This window comes from Sciurus vulgaris (genome assembly GCF_902686455.1).
Source record: "Sciurus vulgaris genome assembly, chromosome: 12".
NCBI classification, from domain to species: domain Eukaryota; kingdom Metazoa; phylum Chordata; class Mammalia; order Rodentia; family Sciuridae; genus Sciurus; species Sciurus vulgaris.
The window spans coordinates 68,116,229-68,135,669 of NC_136473.1; the positions used below are offsets into that span (position 1 = coordinate 68,116,229).

General features: G+C 36.2%; 1 protein-coding gene across 13 annotated transcripts in view; it reads left to right on the forward strand.

Moving 5' to 3' along the window:
- Positions 1 to 19,441, forward strand: part of ESRRG (estrogen related receptor gamma) — a 591,202-nt gene that overhangs the window by 376,433 nt on the left and 195,328 nt on the right. Inside the window, exons 1-2 of one of the 13 annotated variants that reach the window (XM_079107165.1) lie at positions 2,057 to 2,417; positions 2,845 to 2,963. The exons of 10 other annotated variants lie outside the window; for them this stretch is intronic. In XM_079107165.1, coding sequence (XP_078963291.1) covers positions 2,959 to 2,963 — 5 coding nt within the window. In that variant the 5' untranslated portion in view covers positions 2,057 to 2,417; positions 2,845 to 2,958. 2 more of the 13 variants (XM_079107166.1, XM_079107161.1) reach the window with 2 other exon arrangements.

Genomic DNA, 19,441 nt, shown 5'->3' on the forward strand with positions numbered 1-19,441 from the left:
GCTATTGTGTTAAAAAAAAAAAAAGTGCTAACTGCCTCTTTATACCACCCATCAGATCAAAGTTAGCTCCCTTATTATTTGAAGGTGGTAAGTGACAGCCTTCTGTCTTTTGAAGGATTTACCTGGCCTTTTAGTCTTGTTTCAAGTTCCTGTTAGATTTATACTTTCTAAGGTCTAGGAAACCTCAGCTAATAAAAATAATTTCCATTCAGTTTTAGTAAACATATCTTTCCTCTCTGCTTTTTCTTTCCAAAAGTACAGATGTCTCTTTTTCTCAGATTTGAACAATATTTTTCAGTATTTTCTCAATGTATTTTATAATGAATTATCCAAAACCATTGAATTGAGAAGCTTTAGATCTTTAGTTAGACCTTTAGGCACATGTATCCCCCTCATAATTTTTGAAAAATATTTTTCAGTGTTTGGAGGAAACTTGCTTTTTATGTTTTGATTTCTTCAAATGAAATGCCATTTCAATTTATGGTGCTGCACATATATTTGGAAGGTAACCTACTAAGACAAGGCAATAAAAAGAAAGGTTCGGTTTTTTTAAAAATAGGTTTCTCACTGGTCAATTAAAGTTCATTTTAATATACTGGACTGTGTGCATTTGGCTATAGATTTGTAACAACACTACCATTAGAAATATAACTTATGGTTATATGCAATTCTTTCACACAATATAGTAAATGAAAACACCAGCTTTTGGCATTCGGAATTTCTTAACTACTTACTAAAGTGTTCAAACTCATGGAGCATCTACTTAAGTTTAGATTGTATTCTAAAAAAAGAAAAATGAATTTCTGTTTTAATTATAAAAAGCTGGTTTTGTCACATACTGTCCTGTGTGTCTTCTCACATTGCTTTGAGTGAAACAAAATTACATCTATACCTTTCATCATTTTGATTGGAAGTACAGATTATGTGTAATATGCTTTGGCAGCACTTACCTAGCCAAAGAAAACAAATTAATATTGGGCATACTGAGGACTGTCAGGCACATCACAGACGTGTCAATTTAACTTTGCTTCATCATACACCTTCTCCGCAAACAGTTGGTAAAGATGGTACTAAATAAAAGGCAAGCTACCAATAAATCCTCACATTATATCAGAGATTGATGGCTAGTAGAAGTGTAATGAAAACCAGCTTGCTTGCTTACTTCTCTTTCAAAACTAACTGTGGGAATACAGAGAGCATAGGGAATAATGAGTTTTGTATAACTGAAGCGCATTCAAACCTTTCTACCACCCTGGAAGTAAAAGGGGATGTTAAAACAAAGTCTTTGACTTGGTAAACCTCAGTTGCTCTTATTTGTGAAACAAATAAAAACTTAAGGAAGTGGAGAATCAGGGAGTCTGGGGAATTCACTTTTAAAGGAAAGCTTTGTGTTGCACTTTGCATACATTTTCTGGGGAAGAGAAGAATCTTTTTTTGTGTGTGTGTACCTTATTTAATTCCTCCCCCACCCCAGAGAGAGAGAATTTAAAAAGTAAATCAAAAATGAAGCAAGAATTTATGCACAAAAAATAGGCAGAAGCACATTAATTATTTTCCTTCCTGATCAGAATTATGTCTTGGCAAATGATAATTCTTATTTCATCTACTCTGGAAAAATTTTACTCATTTTTAATGGCTTTTGAGAATTTAAACAAAGCGTTTGTTAAATATATTCTCTTTCCTTTTAATACATTGTGAACTAAAACATTTAAAAAAGTATACTCTTCAAGGCAGTTAATATGTAATAATATTTATAAGAATTTACTTTGATTTGAAAAGAAGTGTAAAAGCAGTCTACTCATATATCCAAAAATTATATCCAGAGTTAGCAAATCTAGCAGATCATGTAGAAAAGTATAGAGACTGGGGTCCTTAAATTTTAACAGAAAAAAATCAAAGGTGGAGTTGTTCAGTCCATTGTCCTTTGCCCTCCATAATTCCACATTATTGTAGTATTTTCACTTCTCCAAAAACATTAGGTGGTCATATTAAATTGTGTTCTTTTAGCCCACAAATGGAAGAACATTTGGATGATTTTTTTTTTTTTTTTTTACAGTCATTCATCTATCAAAAAATGTCTAGATCAGATATTTGGAGGAGGACTATTGTAAGTGTTCATGACCAGAAAAGGAGAAAGGTATACATGGTGGATGAGGACCCTGTCTGTGTCCTATGAGAAAGTGACTGTATACAGTTGGTGCTGGGTCCTGTGAAATGACAGAAGCATCCCTTTTATCCATAGACTTGAATGAGCCTGCCTCATCAGTCATGGCACCATAGTGTCACAGATGGGAAAGCAGCCGTCAGCTGAATTGTACTGAACTACACACTTGGCTAATTCATCTTATTGCTCTACACATCTAAAGGAAGGCTCACTCTGTTCTTGGAGTCTAGACAGCATCAGGAGTTGGGCTCAGGTGGGAGCAAGTGACCGCCTTTCTCTGTTCTCTCCTAGCCAGTCAGCAGAGGGAGGTGAGGAACAAATGGATAATATGTGCACAAGCTCAAGCAGAGAATCCTAGGGTCAGGAATTTGTTGATACCCAGTTGGCTAAGTAAATTTCAGAGGCCTCCCATGTTCTAGAAATGTCATGATTGTCTTTCATGCTCCAAAGTACTACCCCTAGAAGAGGTGTGTCTCCCCATTCCTAGGGACCACGAACTGGTATAAGCATTTTTTAATAGATAGAAATGGAGAACAGATAATCTGTGTTAATCTGGATGATGTTCTTTTTTTTCATACTTTTATGATAAACTATTCAGTTGGTTAAGTCTGAAGAATAAGAAAAATAATGAGGTTAAAAACTCAAATTGTATTTTTTTTTATTTCTTTATTTCCTTATAGTGAACAAAACTTTAATGTCTAGAGCATTTATGAGGGTTTTAATGATTGGAAAATCTATCCTGAGAATGTGGTCACCATATGTGATAGCCTTGCTTTCTATCTTGTCTTCAGTTTATGGGGTAAGTTCGGTGATATTGTCTATTGTCTTACTTTGCTTGCATTGTAGAACCTGTGTGCGTTCACATTGAGATTATCCGAAATGTGGGGGAATGCCTGCTCAGTTCTAAAACAGTTCCCTGTACACTTCCCCCTCCTCAATCCCAGCGATTTATTCTTTTTAAAATTTGTTTCTATTAATCTGTTTTGCTAAAGGATCATTTACTTGGGTAAAAAGGTAAGTGCATGATATTCAGCTATATTTGCACACATAGTACATGTTATTTTCCCTGTGAATTCCAAAGAGATTGCCTTCAACTTTTAATATTTGTTTTTCTTTTGTTTCTGTTTGTTGTGCATTCTAGTTGAGTGCTTTTATAGTGTTTTCTTGATTGTTGTCAGTTTGGGATACTCGCAGCTGACATTTTTGTTAAGTTAATGTCACAGCAGAAAAACCTATGGCAAACTGGGATCTGGCTAGAGTGCATAGAAGATACAACTTATGTTTGATTGTGTGTAAATACAGTTAGTTAGTTGGGGGTTTATCAGATAGCTTGGCAGAAAGAGAGGAGCAGTACAAACTGTTTTCAGTAACAGTGCTGTTCATACACCTGATAAGATTGAGAGAGCTTTTCGAAATGCTGATAGGCCTTGAATAAGAAAAGAATAATCACTTCTACTGGCACCAGCTTATCGGGAATGAAGTAAAATGCCAACACTTTTACATTAGCAAAAGTAAATGTTTTAGACACTCTGGGCCTTTTTTCATGCAAGTCAAATAGGAGGGGTGCTTTAGAATGTACTGTAATGAATAGAAGGATTTTTTACCTTGACTAAATTACAGGTGAATTTGTTGATAAAGGAACTTTCAGCATCAAGAGCAGCATCTTTGATAAGCAGGTACATCTATGCTGGACATTCTCTGGAGAAATTAAGCATTTGCTTTTCCCTCCAGTTCTATTAAACATCATTTCTGATGTTAGAAGATGCAGCTATGTCCTATGTCAATTGAGTCTCCTTGTTTTTCCAGCAGCTGGGTGACAGGCATTTGAAACTTAGCTTATCAGACATAAAATGCTGGTGTGCTGTGGTTAGTAAGTTTGGGCACATCCCTCAGTTTTGAACAGTTGTGCTGAACTGGCAAACTATAAAAGCAATTTCTGGGTTTTTTTTCAGGAGTGGAATGAGATTAATTATAAATTTAGAATGCCTTAACAAGAAGATAAATGTATTTTTCCAAGTAATAGTCCATTTTAAGATGCCTTCCCTTAGAGAGAAAGATTGGCCTTGCTTTTCAATATAAACCATTAACTTTCCCAGTTCTACCATTTTCTCTTCTTTGTAATTTGACGCCTACAAATAATTTGGCGTATTCAGATTTGATAAATGATAGTGCAAGAGCAGATTGATTGATTTTGGATTACTATTGATTACTCTCAATGAGATCACTGTGACACACTCGAATCAATAGTATTCGATTAAGCGAGGCACCACCGTTCTATACATTCAGGAGCAGTGGGGAATTCGGGAACAGAATGTTCACAAGCTGATAAATTGACAAAGCGTTCAGCTTTAAATAGCCCTTTGTTCAGCACGAGTTCCTTAAAATATATTTCATTGGAAAGTTCGTTTTTGCAACTCGGGGCCTTCTGTGGAAGAAAGGTCATCAGTTTAAGGTTTATTAAATTTTAACTAAAAACAACTGGGCTCCATTTAGGTGTAAAATAATTTAAGTACTTACTGCAGGCAACCTTCATGCTTTTGAGCTGTCGCTCAAAGGTTTCATTCTTTTATGAAGATGTCAATTGTAAACATAAAAATGCATCGCTGGAAATGGAATGGTTTAAGATTCAAACTGAAATAAAAATTCCTGCCTCAGGAAAGCACTATAATCAAAATAAGGTGGTCTTAACTTTCCTCAGAAGTGGGCATGCTTAGGAGCAGCGCTGGGAGGCAGCAGCAGGTGGAGTAGCTTGATCAAGCCTGCTCATCTTTTCTTTTTTTTCCTACTTATCTGAGGGTGTTCACTGTGTCACCAATACTCCATGCAAAATGCTAAATATCATTGGATCTGAAAGCATGTGATATACTGAAATCTTTCTGTCCTAAGCAAACTTACAAAGTCATTAGAAAAAAAACAAAAAATCATGTTTCCAGTCCAGCCAGGCCCTCAAGGAAAAGATATCATAGTCCATCCTTATGCAGTCTTGGCACTTGGAATGAAACCTTTGCTCTTACGTTATATGGTATTGCCGAGTTACTTTCCCAAAAGGTGAACTGTGTTATAATCACTCCACTGACAATGTTAATGTTCTTACTTAAAAAAATCTGGTTGCAAATGAAATTTTGGCTAGTAAGACCTGTTTATTCAAGGCCTTAATAGGTCGAACTTGTCTTCTTTCCCTGTTTCTATTTTTTTGGAGGGTTGAACCTATGGCCTCACCTGCCAGATGAGTGAACTGCACGCCCAGCTCAAGTTCAAGTCTTAAAATATACTTAGATAAGTGCTCTCATTTTGATACTAATTTTTAAAAGAGAATCCCCCCAAACTAGAGAGATTATTAAAAGAAAAGTCACGTTTAGAATCCTAAAATTATCTGTCAAAATATTAGGCATTTTTTGCATGGAAGCAAGGTGATGGAATTCTAATTATATGAAGTTGAATCATATGAAGTTGCATTTTGGTAGGTCAAAAATGTGTTCAAATATCAGCAATTTCATAAGATTTAACCCAATGATTGAATTTATTTCTGTACTTTTCATATTTCATAATAAAGTGGGAGTAACAACTAGTTTTTATTTTCTGATGGGTTGTTTTATGGAAGACACATGAATTCTATCTATGATTATCGCAAATATATTGTAATATCATTTCGAGCAACTGTGTCTTTTTTGTTTAACACCACTAGTGAGTTGCCAACTATAGTGTCCTGGCACACGCTGAAAACAGTGTGCATTTATCCGGTATCTGTCCTATGGGAGCTAAACTGCTTCTGAGAATGTGTATGGTTTTTCATCTTCTGAGGAAGACCTGGTCACAAACAAGACAGCTGCCTCATTGTGTCAGGAAATAGTACTGACACCCTCCCCACCCCCAAAGAGCACATTGCAGAGGGTAAAGTTTCAAAGGAAATCGGGGAGAGATGCCAACACCTCAAATATTTCATCCTCACGTTCATTTGTTAAGAGAATCTTAATATGCTAGTTAGCGCTTTGCATGCTTTCCCCAGAGAAGTATTAAAACTGTACTCCATGAAATGTGTGCACCACTGTGGAGTAGGCAGATGCAGAGTGCCCCGAGTTGGCACTGGAGCTGTCGATGCTTTATTGACCATTGCAGTCAGGAAAGGGGCTTCAGGAGATGTAATAAAATGATCCCAGAGCCACCATTTGACCCCCCAGATGTGAAGCTCCTTAATGGGAGCTGCCTGTGCCGACCAATAGGAGCTTTCTGTGCCCACCTGCAGGCAGAAGCTGGCTCCCAGTTACTAAGGGAATTGGCTCTGTCTATAGGTTGGAGGGAGGGGTTCTGGTGGCACGGCTGGAAATGTCAGCATGTAGTGCATCTTGACTTGGGGTCACGTCAGGACTGGGTAAGTTCTCGTTACTCTGGGTAAGCACACGACAGCTTACATCTCGTTTTGGAGAGGAGGGTAGGCATCGGTTCCTAGAACTTGATTGAGTGAATGCCTCTGACTGGTACTACTGTCAGAGTTTTCCCTTAGTAGTGCTTTTCCCCCCTGTCTGTGGCACTGAATTTGATTTATCGCTGGTACTAAGATCAAAAAAGAAATCATTCCTTTTGATGTTTGCTATTAGGCACATGCGGTGCAGGGGGCGCGGGGGCACTGGGAGGAGACCAATCTTAGCATACATGTCACTGTCCTGGCCACACTGTGGCTACTGATGGCAGACTATATCCTCTGTTCGTTTTGATTGTAAAACTCTGTGAATAAAGAGGTTAGCCATAGAGTATTTTAAATTAATTATGTTTAAGAGCAGATTCTTTTGGTAAGGACACAAAGCAGTAGCTCACATATTATACCTGATCAGAATGACATTTTAAAGCTGTATTTGCATCACTTTTACCAAAAGACATAAAAAGCTCAGGAATATAAATAACCCAATGGGGTTTAGTTTTTCTGTCAAAAAAGAGCAATTTTTTTTGTTTGTTTTTTTGTTTTTGTTTTTTGGTGGGTGGCAAACTTGGGACATCAAAGCCTTATTTGTGAAAGAGAGGTAAGATTTTGTGGGGTCTGCTTCTCCTGGATCCGGATCAGCCTTTGTTTCCAGCTCTGTACTGTAGCTTTTGTCCGGCTTCTCAGTTAGTGGGATTTCTCTGAGCAGCATGAGCCCCAGCCCATCAGCAGGCTGCTAGTCAGCAGCAGGTGTGAACAACATAAAACAGGATTAACACTGAACCAAAGTGTGTACTAAAAACAGAACCCCTGCCTTGCTTTTAAAAGGACTGCAGAACTGGAAGATAGAAGCCACTCTGGACCTGTACACTCCTTGTTTACTAAACAGTGTTCAATGGGCTATGTAAATGGCTCTGTTTAGGTGTGGAGGAGGCAGGAGAGGGAACATGTCCTCATTCTCTCTTTCTCTTTTTAAACTATAAACTCAAAACTTATGGAGAAAATCCTTCTAGGACTTTCAGAGGAAAAAATAAAGCAAAAATTTCCTGGGTAAATCTTGAACCACAATTATGGGTTAATATTGCAAAGATATTGTCCTTGCTTACAAATTAAATGTTGAAAATCATTTGATATGCTTTATTTCTCCCTTGTAAAAAAATTAGAGATTGGTTTGTTATATTTTTATGTTTAATTACAGGACATAATTTTTATTTTTACCTAAATAGTAAACCAAAAATAAGTAATTTCACTAGAGATATATAGCCCCACAACTACCCTATTTTAAAAAATATAATTACTACATACTTACAAACAAGAAAGCTGTCAAAAAAAAAATCAAAGTTAATATGGGGATCAGCAGGAGTTTAGCAAATGGAGCATTTTATTGAATTTATGGCATCTTAGTCACTTGATCAGTATTTTGTTTAGGGAAGATAAAGTTGGTGTTTCACATTGTTTTCTCTTTTAAATTTATACTAAATCCAGTATATGTTATATATCAGATTAAAATTTGGATATCTGTTTTCTTTATTAGGTTTAGACTAATCTGTATTTTGAGACTTAGGGCTTGGTCACATCCAGTAAGAGGTTTAAAATGAGAAAACAACAATTCAATCAGATGGAGAAATTCTATTTTATATACACACACAGATACACCTGCACACACATTAACAAACCCTTCTTTCAACACATGCAGAGTTTTTTGCATGTGTATATAATGTCACTATACTGATTTTGATTACTCTAAAAATATGTTCAAATATAAACATTTATATAAGATAGATCTCTTCAAGAATATCATGTATATGTATTAAAAAGATTTTTGATATGTCAGAAATCAGAATTGTGATCATCATTTCCTTTCAGCAGCATCTTGGTAATATACATTGCCTTTGTTACCCTTTATATCCAAGGCTTAAACTGTAATTACTCAATCCTTCACCCTTTGCTTATACTTACTGTTTTTTTTTTTAATGGTTATTTTTCTAAGCTTTTGCTACTAATTTTATTTTAAAAGTAACCTCGTCTGATAGTTTAATTGTGGTGTTCTTAATACCCATTGAATACATCCAAGAATATCCAAATCATTATGATATATATAAACTCTGAAAATTATACTTTAATTTCACTGTTACTTTCTTAAAAAGTTGGTCTTCTAGTGTCTTTCTGCTTGAAAAATGCCCATTCCCTTCTGTTTAGTATGTTTAAGTACCTCTGTTATAAACATCAATTTGGGTTGTGGGATCATAGCTTAATGATAGTTAATGAAATCAGATTTAGAAGATATCAGTTTAAGATTGATTTTTGAAGTTATATTCCTTATATTGCCGGCTCTCTGGTGTCAAATTGATTGCTTATAGTAACTTCTCATGTTGCATCAAAGAAGAGTGCATGCGTTCCTTTACAATTTTTAAAATCACTAAAGTCATCAATTTAGTGCCTAAATGTGCATTTTCTTGATCATTCAATCATTTGAGTACATATAGGCACTGTCTTAGGCACTAGAATCCTGAAATAAATAATGAAAGCATATAATGTTCATGAATGCATATAAAATATTTTAAAATGGAACTTTTTATATCTAAGTCTCCCATTTAAATGGAGCCAGTCTTGAGAATATAAATTCAGGAATCTGGGTAGTGTTATTATTTACATAACCCTTGAGCAAATTGGGCGTTTCCATACAGATTCTCTGGTTCTGCCTTTTTAGAACTGAAGTAAGTTAGTACTATGAACATAAAAGGAAGTTTACATTTAGATCCTATCCCTAATAAGGATGTGACCGGGGTCTTGGAGCTCAAGTCCTGTCTTATTTTTTCCACGTTTGGTGCTGTGGTTGCACCCAAGGCCTGACCCTGCCAGGTAAGGGCTTCACCACTGAGTCACACCCAGCTCCATGAAAGCTGGCCTTGTGGGTGTTCTTTCAGCTAAAAAGTGGGCTGAACTCTCCCTCTTTGAAAAGCCTTTGAAAATGTGATCAACAAAGTTATCCTTAAATCTTAGAATGCTGGAAATTAATTGCATGTGATTTTTGTCTTTTAGACTGGTAATAGAAAGTGAAAAAAAAAATGTTTTCAAAGATCCTTTAAGAAAATGTATTTCCCAGGTTTCAGGAAAGCAAAAGGGATTTACTTGAACTCAAGAAAGTTGATGTTGTTTGACTTTGAGGGAAAGATTTGAATTAGTAAACTCATTCTAATCAAAGTAAATGACTGTTGAAGGTAGTTTTTATAAGGAAACCTTTCCCTTAATCTTGAGATAATCTCTCAGCTATTGTCTTTGTCCAGCATTCCTGCAAAGCTGCCAGGTAGAGTTCCCAAATGCCTGGGATTTCAATTTGCCTGAGGACTTGAAGATTGAATTCAAAGCAGTTCTCTTTGCAGCATCTCATAAGTGGATGCATTTTATTCAGGTGTTTTATGTATTTATTTTTTTTGAAGATACAGATTGCTTTGCTTCAGATCATTAAAATTACTATCTTCCACATTTTTAGATGTTTATAATTAGATGATTAGTGAAGTTAGGCAGTAAGATTTATATTGGCATCAGTTAAGTTTATAGAAGGATTAAAATCATAGTATCATGGTACCATTGCCAATCAGAATATGCCAGAAATATCTCGGGAGAGTTTTTGTCAAGTGTTTATGCTCAATTAAAATTTATACTACATGTTACTGAATGCCTTTCTCACACAAGTTTCCAATCACAACTGACATGCAATGCTATTTTTGTGTTTGTGTGTTATGGTACTATAGGATTACAAACTTTGGTAGGCAAATGCCACACTTTTGGAAATGACACCAGAAAAACGACACAAAGAATCATCCCCACTTGGGCACAGCTTATATTTTCTGCAGCATCAAAAGGTTATCAAAATATGCTTTTGTCTTCTCTACTCCTTATATGCAAGGGGCTATTTTCCTTTTTTAGTTAGCTGGGCAGTCAGGAGCTGAGCCTCCTCACCTGTTTTCTCTTCATTTGTGCTTTTTTGCAAAATATTCCTGAAAATACTTAGTTTCCCCCATAGTCTTCCTGATTCTACCTGTATCATTTCCCTTGAATCCTCTTCACTTTTTAAAATTGAGGTGGAATGTTTAAAATAGATGCCTCTTTATGCATAGTGCCTGAATATGTATTCTAAAACCTTCCCCATAGTGTTCAAAAAGAAAAACCTACTAGCAAAGCAACAGCATAAAACATCGGGGGTTGTTGTAGGGGGGGGTGTGTAGGAAGGGAGAGGGCAGCTGGTAATTTATGATTCTTCTAGTATTGCATGTAAAGGATTTGCCAGTGCCCCACTTCCACCCCACCCCCAAACTGCACACCGCTCAGTGTTAGGATGATGATAATGTACCTGGAAGGAAGAGGCAGTCCATGCCCAGGCAGCAGCCTCAGACGGGCGCCTTGCCATCTGCACCTCCTGCTGCATCCACCAGTCCATCTGGTGACTGCAATAGCTCATTGTAGGCCTCTTCTGAGGAACATTCGGGCTGAAAAGCAGGCAGTGTGAATTATTTAGGTAGCTAGTATAAATAAATAGAGGGAAAAGAGAAGAATAACAGGGGAAAGAACTAAAGGATCCTGGTGCCCCCTTAGTCCTTGGTGCTTTGGAATCTTCTAGTGCACCAAAGCATCCTTTTGCATATAGATTTAGATGTATAGATCCCTGTGTAGATTGCAAACCAATGAGTTTTATCTAGATTGAGATAGCACTCGCCCTGTTTTTCACTTAAAATATGGACGGCTTCAGGTAGGGAATCTTCGGAACTACCAACGTAAGTGAAACTGATAAAATGCTACATTTTTTAGGCATTAATTTAGCAGAAGTGAAGTAACAGTGTGTCCTTTTTTTGTGGGAACAACAACTTTGACTTTTTAGTGAATTTTACTTTATATACATTTTGGGTTTTTTTTCTAGTAGATATACAAAAAATTTAAGACAAATTATCTTTATTTGTATGTGTGGCTGGCCAAAATACTTTTGTTAGCTACTATATACAAAAATCACTGTTACTATATCAGCATACACACCCATATACATATGTATAAACATATATATACATATTAAATATTGAATGAAAGTCTTCAAACATAGAAATCTGTGATTAACACTGTAGATTTTGTAGCTAGATAGACCATATAGACGGGCATTAAAGTCTTAGGAATTATGTGATGAAAGCCAAAAAGAAATACTTGAAGAAATTGTAGACTTGAGTGAAATAAATCATATATACTAAAATAGACTCTTTATTGAAATAAGGAAAGTTTAAACAAAATGGTTTTTAAAGACTTATTGGCATTTTGTATCTAACAAGGTAGTTTTATGAGGCTATAATTGTCATGAAGTCTAGGGAGAGCTAGTTTGTATAAAAATGATTATAAATCGTAAATGAAGTTTGGAACTCTGAATGGAATTGGCAGTATTCAGACTTTAAATAAACAATTCCTGTGTTCTTTCCTTAGTCATTATAGGATAGTAACATTTTCAGGTGATGGGGCTTCATAATTAATTTATAATTCTTTTTATCTACTCTCATTTTTACTTTATAGATTAATTCAGATATACAAATCATGTCATATATTATATCTTGCCTGTTTAGTTTTTGAAACTTTGTTAAAACCATGAGAAAGAGAATGGGCTTATTAATATTTCCCCTGGTTCCATATGTCAGAAAGGCACCTGATGTTTTACATTCTAAAATAAACTAGGTTCTTAGGGTTAGTTTTCTCTATCCATTGACTTAGTTTGGCTACAAAGTAAATTTAATTGATCTTGGGGGGAACAGTGAAGCTCTAACTATCATTTAAATAAGCAACATTCGTATCTGGAGCCAAATATGCATAAAAATGAATCACATTGCTCATTCTAAAGGTAACCAGTAATGTCTTCATATTTTTTCACAGAAATGCTTTTTTAAAGAAATTATTTTTCATATATATTTTTAGTTGTTGATGGACCTTTATTTTATTCATTTACTTATATGCAGTGCTGAGAATCAAACCCAGTGCCTCACACAGGCAAGCGCTCCACCACTGAGCCACAACCCCAGCCCACCAAAATGCATTTTTTAATTTCAAGAAAATTTATCCTCACTCTTTCCTATTTGATTCAACTCCTTTTTATCTGTATTTGAAACTGTTGTCCAGCATCAAATAATATATTTGTCCTAAGTTAAGAAACTCTAAAATTTAAGGACATCCAATAAAATTCATGATTTAGGCAACACTGAGTTTATCTCCTAAACCAGTCTTTCTTCCTAATCCCACACTTTCTCCTGTGACATTCTAGCTCCCTTTTTCAGCTTCACATTAAACAACAAAGCCCCCTAGCCATTCCCTTTTAAAAATACAAATTTACATTTATACAGAATTAGAATTAGGGACCAATACTTCTTATTTTTATATTATTTTTTCCTGGAAATCAGCCTGTTCTTCATAGAGTCAATGCGGGTAAATTTCTCCCCCTCTAGCCCAGCAAAGGACAAAGGTGATGGACATGGCCTCATTAAAATTAACCAGGACTGGTCCAGAGACTATCGAGTAGAGGAAGGGGACTAAGGGAAGGGAGGAAAGTAGAGAAAGGGGGAGGTACTGGGCACATTGTGTGCCTTTAGGAATATGTAAAAACGAATCCCACTATTAGAAAATTAAAATTATAATGCACCAATAAAAAACAAGTAACCTGTCCATGTTCTTGAAGTTAGCTACAAGCACAAGAGTGGCTTCATTGTTTAGTTGACAACTTCAGGGAGTATCTACAGGTTAGATACTCTTAGATGTACAAGGTAATTAAATGTTTCAAACAATCTGAAAACTGTCTCTCTATGAGAACACTTTTTCCTTACTGCTTTGTTTTCACCATGACTTGCTCTGATAGTTTTTAAAATTCTGTTTTTGATTTAGGAATTACAGGGAAGAGGCCTCCTGAGCATTGTCCTGTCTTCTGTTCTGGTGTCAGGGCATTAGGGGTTTTCTGATCTAATGTGGACAGGACCAGAATAATGCACACATGTGTGATTTCATCAGACCATGTGCTTGCGGCAACCTTGCTTGGAATAAGTAATCACTTACATTCTCCTAAGATTGCGTCAAAATGTATTCGTTTCAACAGGGGGAGCCTGGAGTATGTTTCTTTCCATAAAAGGACAACAGAAGTCTAGTAAATGAACATACATCAGCAAATTATACTTATAGTGACCACCTCTTTTTATTACTTATAGATTTTTCCCTTCTAGTGTCATAAGACTAGAGAATCCATAATCTGGATATTAATTGTAGTTATATTTGCTCAGCATATGCCTTGAAGATGTTCTTCAAAGACACAAACATCATCTCTTAAAGTAACTTATGTGCCCAAATATTTGTTAGGAATTTTAAAAGAGAAATTTTATCACTAATCAAAGAGATACCCAGAAGGAAATTAATTAGTGTTACTACTTGCTTTTAAGAGTGCAGACTTTATAATTATGTAGCAAATTGGTGAGCCTAATGATTTCATTAAAACTAAAAAATAAATAAAAAATAAATGTTAATAAAAGCCTTTGTGTAATACATTATACATTTCAAAAGTCAGTCTCCTTTTAGTGGTTCTTATTGAAATTTGCCATTGACAGTTTAGTCAAATCAGCTATATTTATGGTAGGCTAGCTGCTTTAAATACTGCTCTCTAATAGCAGTTATGGTGTTATTAATTATATGGGATAAGTAGCAAAGAGTAGCATCCATGTTGCTTCTTAATAGCCTCCCATAAAGAACTTCATTACCCCATTCATAGGGAAGAAGAGGGATATAATAATAAATCACTAGTATTTTTATGGCTGCCTAAGTAGGGAGGTAAGGTGACCATTTGGGGTTTCCCCAAAGCAAGGCTAATAAATATAATGGTATTTACTTAAGCACTGAAGACAGTGTGTCCTGGTCATCATTCGTGTGGGGATATCACGTCTGGTCCAGGCATGATGCCAGATTCCTTTATCTTCTTAAAACATAGAGATAAACCCTGGTTGCGTTTGGTGAGAGAGAATCCATGGCAAGAGGGGAGGCAGGTCTGCTGATGAGTGCAAACAGAAGGAGCAGCATCTGTGCACAGAGAGATGAGGCAATTAAAAGAAATCTGCCAGAGCCTTTCTGCAACCATTTCCTGTCAAGATCTCATGGGCTTTTGGACGGTTCCTAGGCTTTGAGTGTCATCTTGGGTGCAGGTTTTTAAAATAATGCACTTTATTTTGGGAAGCAAGATAGTATGGTACAGTCTGTGGGTTTGAAAGCCAGAGAAATTTATGCTGCTGCTTAAAGTATGTTAAGCAAAAAGTGCTTGGCGAAAGCAGGCTCTCAATAAATATTTCTCCCCCTCACTTTGCTCTTAATAATGGGGTTGTTAGTAGCACTAGAGGGAAAGTACAAAACTGAGATTTCACTTCTCAAAACCAAATTAGCTTCTTACCTCAACCGACAAATTCTGAAGTCGAAATGAGTCATAATAAGGATTAGTCAGGGAAGCTTGAATTGAACCTATTTCTCTTGCATGTGTGAGTCCTTATCAGTCTCCTACTACTTATAATTGCTGGATTCACTTTCTGAAATTAGCAAAGGGGAAAGCAAAGTAAAGACAGAAACCCAGCCCCTTGCTGGTTTCTTCCCTGCCTAGAATGTTAGCAAAAGAGTAGGGCTATAAAAACAGAATAATTATTGTCATTAAAGGAATGTAGAAATAAGTCAGAGTTGTCTTCTAAGTATACTAAAGGAGATAGCCCTAAGTTAAAGAGATTTGAAGAGATTCTCCTATCTGTAGTTTCGTCTCTCTTTTGGAAAGCATAGGAATTAGTCATCTTTTATACTAATCCCATAAACAATAGCACCTGGATTTGGTACTAGGCATCCCTCAAAAGCCTCAGTAGGAGAGCCCAGCTCACATATTCAAGAGTGTGAGCCAGTGAGTGTGTATGTGTGTGTGTATATACATGTATATCTGAGAGGTGATTCTCAATTTCAGGTGAGTTTCTCGCAGGAAGGTGTACATCAACCAATTGGGCTGATTTTATTCTCCTGTGGTGATACTTTATGTTTTATTTTAAACGGATAAAATGCTTGGAAAGTGATTAATTTGTCAGGGGAACATCTTGTTACTGTAAATTTGCTGAATGTGTAATAAAATTGCCATAACACAGATGGGAAAATGAAGATTTAAAAAAAAGCTGAAGTAGCCAAAGAGTCTTCCTTTCAGTTTATTTTCACTCAGTTTTCTCCCTTTAAAATAACAACATCACAAGATTCCCAGCAGTAGTGAAGTCAGGCAGCTGAGCTAGGAGGGAAAAGTCCAATGAAAACCTGGAGGGTGCTGTAATAGGAACAGCAGATGGGGCAGGAGATGCTGGTGCCTTGTCCTCTCCCTGGACCGATGATGACTGATACATCCGTTACTTTTTAGCCCAGACTGATTGACTGAGTGGATTTATATAAATTAAAAAATTCAGGTCATATACCTTTTCTGATAAACTGTAAATGAGAAATAGGAATTCCTTTAAACCTCAAAGGAGGAAATCCTGAGGTAAGGTTTCCTAGTCAATAAAGCAGTACAGTGTCCCTCTTCTTGCCATGTCTGTACAATAAGTTTTAGTTAAAAGATAGATATTATGCCAGACTTTTCCTGACTTTTTCTGCAAAAGGCAATTTGTAAATTAATTCACGTGTCATTGAAGATTTTCCAGCTTTTCTTGCAGTTTGAATTTGTGCTTTCTAGACATGAGGTGTGTGTGGGGGGGCAGGAATCATTGCCACCTCCATTTTTTTTTCCAGTGTAACAAGTGAAAATGGCATTAGTTAAGGAACAATGACTTTTATTCACACTCATTCTCTCAGCTCCATGTCCATTTGTCCATTGGAATGAGCCACTTATCATTCTTCCAGGTTTTTCCTCTTTCAACATCAAGAGTTATGAAAGGAAAATTCCATTTTTTCCTGGCCCTCCATGACAGGCAGACTGAAGATTGTGGTCATTTGGATTAAAAACATATCCATCACCACCAGCCGGCAGGTTATTATGATGTCTCCTTTGAATATATGAATTTCATACACTGCATGTTGGAAGTCTAAGAATGCCAACTTTTTAGATAAATAATTATCCCATTGGTGATGTACAGCATACTGTTGCCATATTTTCTCACTTTTACAGCATTCTTGCCCTTATCACCCATAACATAAATCTTTTGCTTTCACATTTAATAAAACTACTAGGGTAACAACCCCCTGTACTCAGTACAGTCAGCCAATCACACACCATCATTCGACTATCATTATTTGTTTTCTTGCGACAGATATTTTTAGTAGGTTGCCTAGTTTAAATCTGACAGCATATTTGATACAGCAATGCAGGTAAATAAGCAGGTGACCTTATTTATGTGCTGGCTATGACCTCAGCACACAGCCCTCAGCTTTGTGAGGTTGCGTGGATAGAAAGATGGATGAATGAATAAAGTTCCCAACATTGATCAGCATTATTATCTGAGCCTGCTAATCTGTCAGCTCAATTTTGGAGAGTGGGGAGAAATATATGTATATGTGGAGAAGGCTAGGGCAGGAATGACCATTTCTCAAGGGATCGAGATTTCCCTAAACCTTAGTTCCCTGAGTCCCAGAACCTTTGGGAGAGAGGCCTTACTGCATCTCATAGTGAGAATTGAAAGTGATGAACCAGTCCTAACTCCACTTTACAGTCCTTTCTCTGATCCCCCTAAGTGTATTTCTCACTGTCAATCTGAGCTTCCTTATGTGTAAAGTTCATACCCACATCCTGACCATCATGTCTTCGGGTTTTCTAGTTATTAGCCTGGAGTCTGAATGGGGACTGTGTGTTCCAGGAGGAGACTTGAAATCTTAGCTCTCTCACTAGTTGGACTCTGTGTAACAGTGTCAGTGATTCATGAGATAGATTATTTTAATTTCCCCTCAATAACCCTTCCTTGGGTTTGTAGAAGAGAAAGAAATATTCCTGCCCAACTTCCCTTCTGGAAAATGGACAGATCACTGTCATGGAAGAGCATCACCGTAGGGGCAAAGTGTCTTGGACTCTGGAGGGTGACCCCACAGTTGCTGAGGCTGAGAACTGTTCTTGTGCAGGGGTCCAGAAAGAAGGTTTTAATGGCTCTGGCATGAAGACTGTTCATCTATTCCTAGGAATCACTTTTTGCTGGAACTGGTGACACATGCTTTCATATACTGTCTTGTCTTGTTTTCCTTGTGGTCTGTGGCTGTGATGGTTGAATGTAGTTAAGCAGTTTTTGAAGTTGGCACTAACTACATTTTTTTTTTACCCAGATCTCTGTTAAATTGTTACCCACGTGGTGGGGGGCTCCAACCTCATTAATTTCTTGCACATCTTCCATACTCCCCTACTTCCTAGAGTGGCTATTTTGACCTTCCCTGAAACTCACCACATTTACCTTTGGAAAAAGACCTCATCATTCTTCACAGCCAGCACCAGGCCACACACATAGAAGATGTGAGAGATGTGCGAACTGACCGAGTTAAAGCTGCACTGTAACAGTTAACATCACATCTTAATCTCAGGTACTGAGAAGTTAAGGAAATCATTGTGTAGAATATTGTGAGTTAATGTGAAAAGCTCAGACTATATTACCAAAGTGTTTTAACAAACACAAATCACAACAAATCTCTGGTGTTAAGTATCTTTTTTGCCACTACCCTGGGTAAGTATGGATTTATATTTCAAAATCAGATGCAGATTTACTTTAAGATCTGATTATCCCCAAGATTAAAAATAATGTTGTCCTTCAAATTTAGAGTAATCATTTAGTTTTGCATAATGCTTTAAGCTTTTTAAAAAATTTTAAATCTATTTTTTTCTTTTGAGTCTCAAAATTCCTGTCCTTCAGATAGGATAGGTATTAGTACCAGATTTTAATTATCACATACCTAAGGCACAGCAAGTTAATGTTTATCAATCATACATATCAATAAAGCTAATTAATGACAGCACCTAACTATCTAGGAACTCCTGATATCTAGCTCTAGTTTTCTATGCTATGAAATATCTCTTTCTCTTTATTAGAAGATTAATCAAATCAGTAATAATCATGCTTCTGCCTTCTCCTTTCCATTATATAAATAATCCCACTATTTTTTTAAGTTGCTTAGTAATTTTAACTTTTCTACACTATTATTTTTTGACATTTAAGAAAAAACTAGGTTTTTTGTTTTGTTTTTGTGTTATTTTGGTCACATTTTGTTATCTTGGGTTCAAATAGTTATGAGAAGAACATAATAGTACTTAGTGCATATACAGTTGTCTAAGAAAGCTAAACCAATGAACAGTAAAATCTTTAGAAGATTCAAGTATTAGTGGTTATACATGTGACCATAACTGACACATTAAGCTGATTTTATAAAACATTGTTATTATATCTTGTGATGCAGTCTTTGGTAGTTTAAAGGATTCAAACATTAAAAACTGAGGTTCCAATTCTGTATCTAACACAGTTCTACTACTTCATCTGTAAAATGGAAATAAAACTTAGCACAAAGGGCTTCTCTTAATAACCAGTGTAGGACTATAATTTCTTTCCTCACCATAAAAGCAACAACAAAGTACTTGTAGATATCTTCTTGAGTTGTATGAAATCTCATCAGTATTTCTTGAGAATGCTGGCTTGACAATTCACCATTCTCTTAGAAGTGGCAGAAGAGAGCTTTTATCTGTCTCTCCGGGCCAGCATCTTCATTACCTTGATTTTCTGGTATCCAGAATCAGGGATTTAAAGTAATGTGTTATGTACAATCAGACATAGACTTGTACACGATCAGTTTAGAACAACATTAGTGGAAAACAGTGATGTCTTCAATTGATG